General features: G+C 56.9%; 1 protein-coding gene across 1 annotated transcript in view; it reads left to right on the top strand.

The window, feature by feature from the left end:
* Myom2 (myomesin 2) overlaps positions 1–3,925 on the top strand; it is a 63,782-nt gene extending 59,857 nt beyond the window's left edge. The window contains exons 31-35 of the mRNA XM_013024216.1: positions 1,188–1,351; positions 1,811–1,847; positions 2,715–2,737; positions 3,472–3,527; positions 3,613–3,925. Coding sequence (XP_012879670.1) covers positions 1,188–1,351; positions 1,811–1,847; positions 2,715–2,737; positions 3,472–3,527; positions 3,613–3,924 — 592 coding nt within the window. The 3' untranslated portion in view covers position 3,925. The remainder of the gene's footprint in view (positions 1–1,187; positions 1,352–1,810; positions 1,848–2,714; positions 2,738–3,471; positions 3,528–3,612) is intronic.
* The last annotated feature ends 96 nt before the right edge of the window (positions 3,926–4,021 follow it).

Below are 4,021 nucleotides of genomic sequence, written 5' to 3'. Positions count from 1 at the left end.
GGGGGGGGGGGCTCACGGGGAGGCGCTCCCGGCACGGGTTGGTTACAGTTAGCCCTGCTCATAACCAGTTTGTCTGGAAGCCAGCAGAATGCTAAAGGAGCGGCCACTGTTTATAAACCAGACCCAAATTTCTAGTCACTGGCTTTTCACTAGGCTTGGGGAAAAAGACAAGGCCCTCAGCCCAGTAGCAATAAAGCAGTGTTAATGATAATTAATAAAGACCTCACCCAGGGGTGACTCTTCCATCAATGCTACAGGCTCTCAGCCAGAACCAAAGCAGGACCAGATCTACAGATCTCTGCGTCCACAGGACGGGACCGCCTGGGGCTGGGGGAGCAGGCCCTGTCCTTCTGTTCGCCTGGCCTCCACGCCAAGGCCCTGACAGCCCTGTCTTTAGCCAGCTGGAGAATTTACGGTTCTGTTCCATTTCCAAAGCGTTACTCTGTTTAGATAAGTCTGCTTGGGACTGAATTGTACTTCCAGTGGAGTGTCTGTTCCTGGGCATGTTTTGGCCCCTGTTTAAATTTCGCCATACCAAGCCTGTCACGATGAACTTGGACTCAAAAGGAGGACCTCGGCCCACTGGGGTCTGCGCGCACCTCCGCGCGGCTCCGCGGTTCTGGGCTGAGTCTGTGCTGGGCAGGGCCTCCACAGGTCCAGGCTCAGACGGTCCCGAGCAGAGCTTCTGCGGCAGGGACCGCCCAAGCCCAAGTAAAGTCAGACCACGAGGCCACAGCATGCTGAAGATTTGGCTTTCAATCCAGCGTACTGTGGATGTATGCTGGATAAGACGTTCTTTTCAGGACTGAGTAATATTCCATCACAGAGTGTACTCATCCATTTATCTGTCTGTGGCTGCGCGGGCCTTTCCGCCTAGGCCGCTGTAGAGTGCAGCTAGGGTGGGTGTTCATTTGGTCTTTGAACATTTACTCAACCGGGATTGCTGCGTTGTGTCATAGTCTTGGACTTCTGTACTATGTGCAAGGGATATTTGAAGTTCAGCATGTGGGGGTAACTAGTACGTGAAATAGTTAATGCATCTTCAGACCAAGTATCACTTTAGGATGGCAAGGTGTGCTTAGTAAATTTGTGGGAGTCAGACACATCTGCTGAGGCTTTGGTGTCAGCGCGGGGTCTGTGAGGGGCCTGGAAGCAGAACCCAGTGTGTCCTTGCGGTTTTCTCAAAGAGATGCCAAGATCTCCTCGAGTGAGCACATGCGTGTCGGAGGGAGTGAGGAGATGGCGTGGCTGCAGATCTGCGAGCCCTCGGAAAAGGACAAGGGGAAGTACACCTTCGAGATTTTCGATGGCAAGGACAACCACCAGCGTTCCCTGGACCTGTCTGGGCAGGGTAAGCGAGGGGTGCTGCGTCAGCATCTGGGCAGGGTAAGCGAGGGGTGCCGCGTCAACGTCTGGGCAGGGTAAGCGAGGGGTGCCGCGTCAGCCTCTGACGCCCTGCGTCTGGGCAGGGTAAGCGAGCGGTGCCATGTCGGCCTCTGACGCCCTGCGTCTGGGCAGGGTAAGCGAGGGGTGCCGCGTCAGCCTCTGACGCCCTGCGTCTGGGCAGGGTAAGCGAGGGGTGCCGCGTCAGCCTCTGACGCGCCGCGTCAGGTCAGTGCCAGGTGGGAGGGCCTGCCACATTAGCGCCCGGTACACCGCGTCAGTGGTCATGTGACGTGACAGAATGGAGACAAATCAAACCCTGAAGATCAGAGCGTTCCCCTGGTTATACTCAGCTTTCTATTAATTGACTTGCCCAGTGGCTAAACATGGTGAAGCAGCTTCTAACTTCTGAAATGTTCTCTTCCAGCCTTTGATGAAGCATTTGCGGAATTCCAGCAACTCAAGTAAGGACTGCATGCTTGCTTACTCCCTGTCAGATAGGGCCGGTCTGCTCTGGTCCCCCGCTGGGTCATCTAGTTATCACCTTAGTAATGTGCTGTTCCTGGGTCAGAAGGAGTCTAATATCCAATTGAAGATATTCTTCTAAACTAGAAATGCATTTGTAGACCGAGTTTCTAGGTTGATTGGGACCTTAAGTGATTAAAATGATACATTTCTGCAATGATTGCAACCCCAGTGATATGTTGCACAGAGCAGCTTCTTAAAAGAAGGGCTCGGGAATTTCAAATCTGTCTGTCTCGGAGCCCGGGCGGGGGACAGTTCCCGGCTCTGGCTAGGTTCGGTGGCACGTCTTTGTTGACTGGCCAGATTAACCAGAAACCAACAATTCAAAATACGCCTGAGGTCTCCAATGCGATCTGGTGAGCTTGTGGCAGACAACGATGCCTTCAGTCTCTAGTGTGGATGCCAGCCTTCCCGTGGGTCTCGGCATTTCCCATCTCAAAGTGAACAGTGGAAGTTGTAGGAAAAATGCACGGGCAGATTCCATGCCCACAGACGGGACCTGTGGCGGTCAGGAGGGGACAGATGGCCTGGCTCTGTGCCGGGCGCTGTTGCGTCCCTTGTCATCACGCCCTAAAAAGTGCAGTGTGACAATGACTTACTCCGTTTATGTTGCTGTAGGCGTTGCAAGCACTCTAGAGAAGGCGTTAGGCATTCGGGAGGAAGTACATGGCTCTCAGGCCCTGGGGAAGCCAGTGGCTTTCCTTCTGACTCCATGGCCACTAACAGCTCTTGAGCTCAGGGACGCAGCTGTGGCTGCGTTTCTCAGCACTCTCTCTGCTCTCTCCTCCCCTCCCTGTCCCTCCCAGGGCCGCCGCGTTTGCCGAGAAGAGTAAGTATACCTGCGTGACAACAGACGGGACAGGACCCAAATTCCGCACAAGTCCTTTTGTGCCTCTAACCAGCATCCTTCCTGTCCTGGTCTGAGTGGGACCCCTGGCCTCAGTCTCCACCTGTTCCTCTTCCTGCCCCCACCTACCCTGGCAAGATGTTGCTCCCAGAGGCTGAGCTCTTCCCTCCGGACCAAGTCAGGCCTCGGGCCTCGGGCTCGGGCCGTGGGCCACGGGCTCGGGCTCTGCCTCCTTCCTCAGCCGACTGTCATCGTATTTTCTGCAATGTCATGCTGTCTCCGCACTGCGTCACCTCCTTGTTATCTGATTGCCCGCAGCCTCTGGTCTGCTTCTCCTCAGTGTCTGTGTCTTTGCTGCCCGCATCCTTTCCCCGGGGTGTGAACTCTCTCCCAGGGGTGTGAGCTCTCTCCTGGGGGTGTGAACTCTCTCCCGGGGGTGTGAACTCTCTCCCAGAGGTGTGAGCTCTCTCCCAGGGGTGTGAGCTCTCTCCCAGGGGTGTGAGCTCTCTCCTGGGTGTGTGAACTCTCTCCTGGAGGTGTGAGCTCTCTCCTGGAGGTGTGAGCTCTCTCCTGGAGGTATGAGCTCTCCGGGGGTGTGAGCTCTCTCCCGGGGGGTGTGAGCTCTCTCCCCTGGTGTGAACTCTCTCCCGGAGTGTGAGCTCCTTCCCTGCTGTCATGGTGCCGGGCTCCCTTAACCTGGCTCTCTCCCTTTGCAGACCGGGGCAAGGTGATCGGCGGCTTACCCGACGTGGTGACCATAATGGAGGGCAAGGTGAGAGCAGAGGCGGCGGGGCCGGTGTGGCGATGCGGGGTGCGGCCGTCCTCCTGACTCTTTCTCCGTCACACCCCCTCTGCAGACTTTGAACCTGACCTGCACGGTGTTTGGAAACCCCGACCCGGAAGTGGTTTGGTTCAAGAACGACAAGGACATCGAGCTGAGCGAGCACTTCGCGGTGAAGGTGGAGCAGTCCAAGTACGTCAGCCTCACCATCAGCGGGGTCACCGCCGAGGACTCGGGCAAGTACAGCATCAACGTCAAGAACAAGTACGGAGGGGAGAAGATCGACGTCACTGTCAGCGTGTACAAGCACGGGGAGAAGATTCCAGAGCTCTCTGCACCGCAGCAGGCCAAGCCGAAGCTCATCCCCGCATCCACCTCTGCGGAATGAGGGGCATTTGCAGCTGGGGGGGCAGGGCAGGGCAGGGGAGGGGCAGGGAGGGCAGGGGAGGGCAGGGCAGGGCAGGGCAGGGGCAGGGAGGGCAGGG

The sequence above is a fragment of the Dipodomys ordii genome, unplaced genomic scaffold, assembly GCF_000151885.1.
Source record: "Dipodomys ordii isolate 6190 unplaced genomic scaffold, Dord_2.0 Scaffold74, whole genome shotgun sequence".
NCBI classification, from domain to species: Eukaryota; Metazoa; Chordata; class Mammalia; order Rodentia; family Heteromyidae; genus Dipodomys; species Dipodomys ordii.
This window is presented reverse-complemented; position numbering and strand designations above follow the sequence as displayed.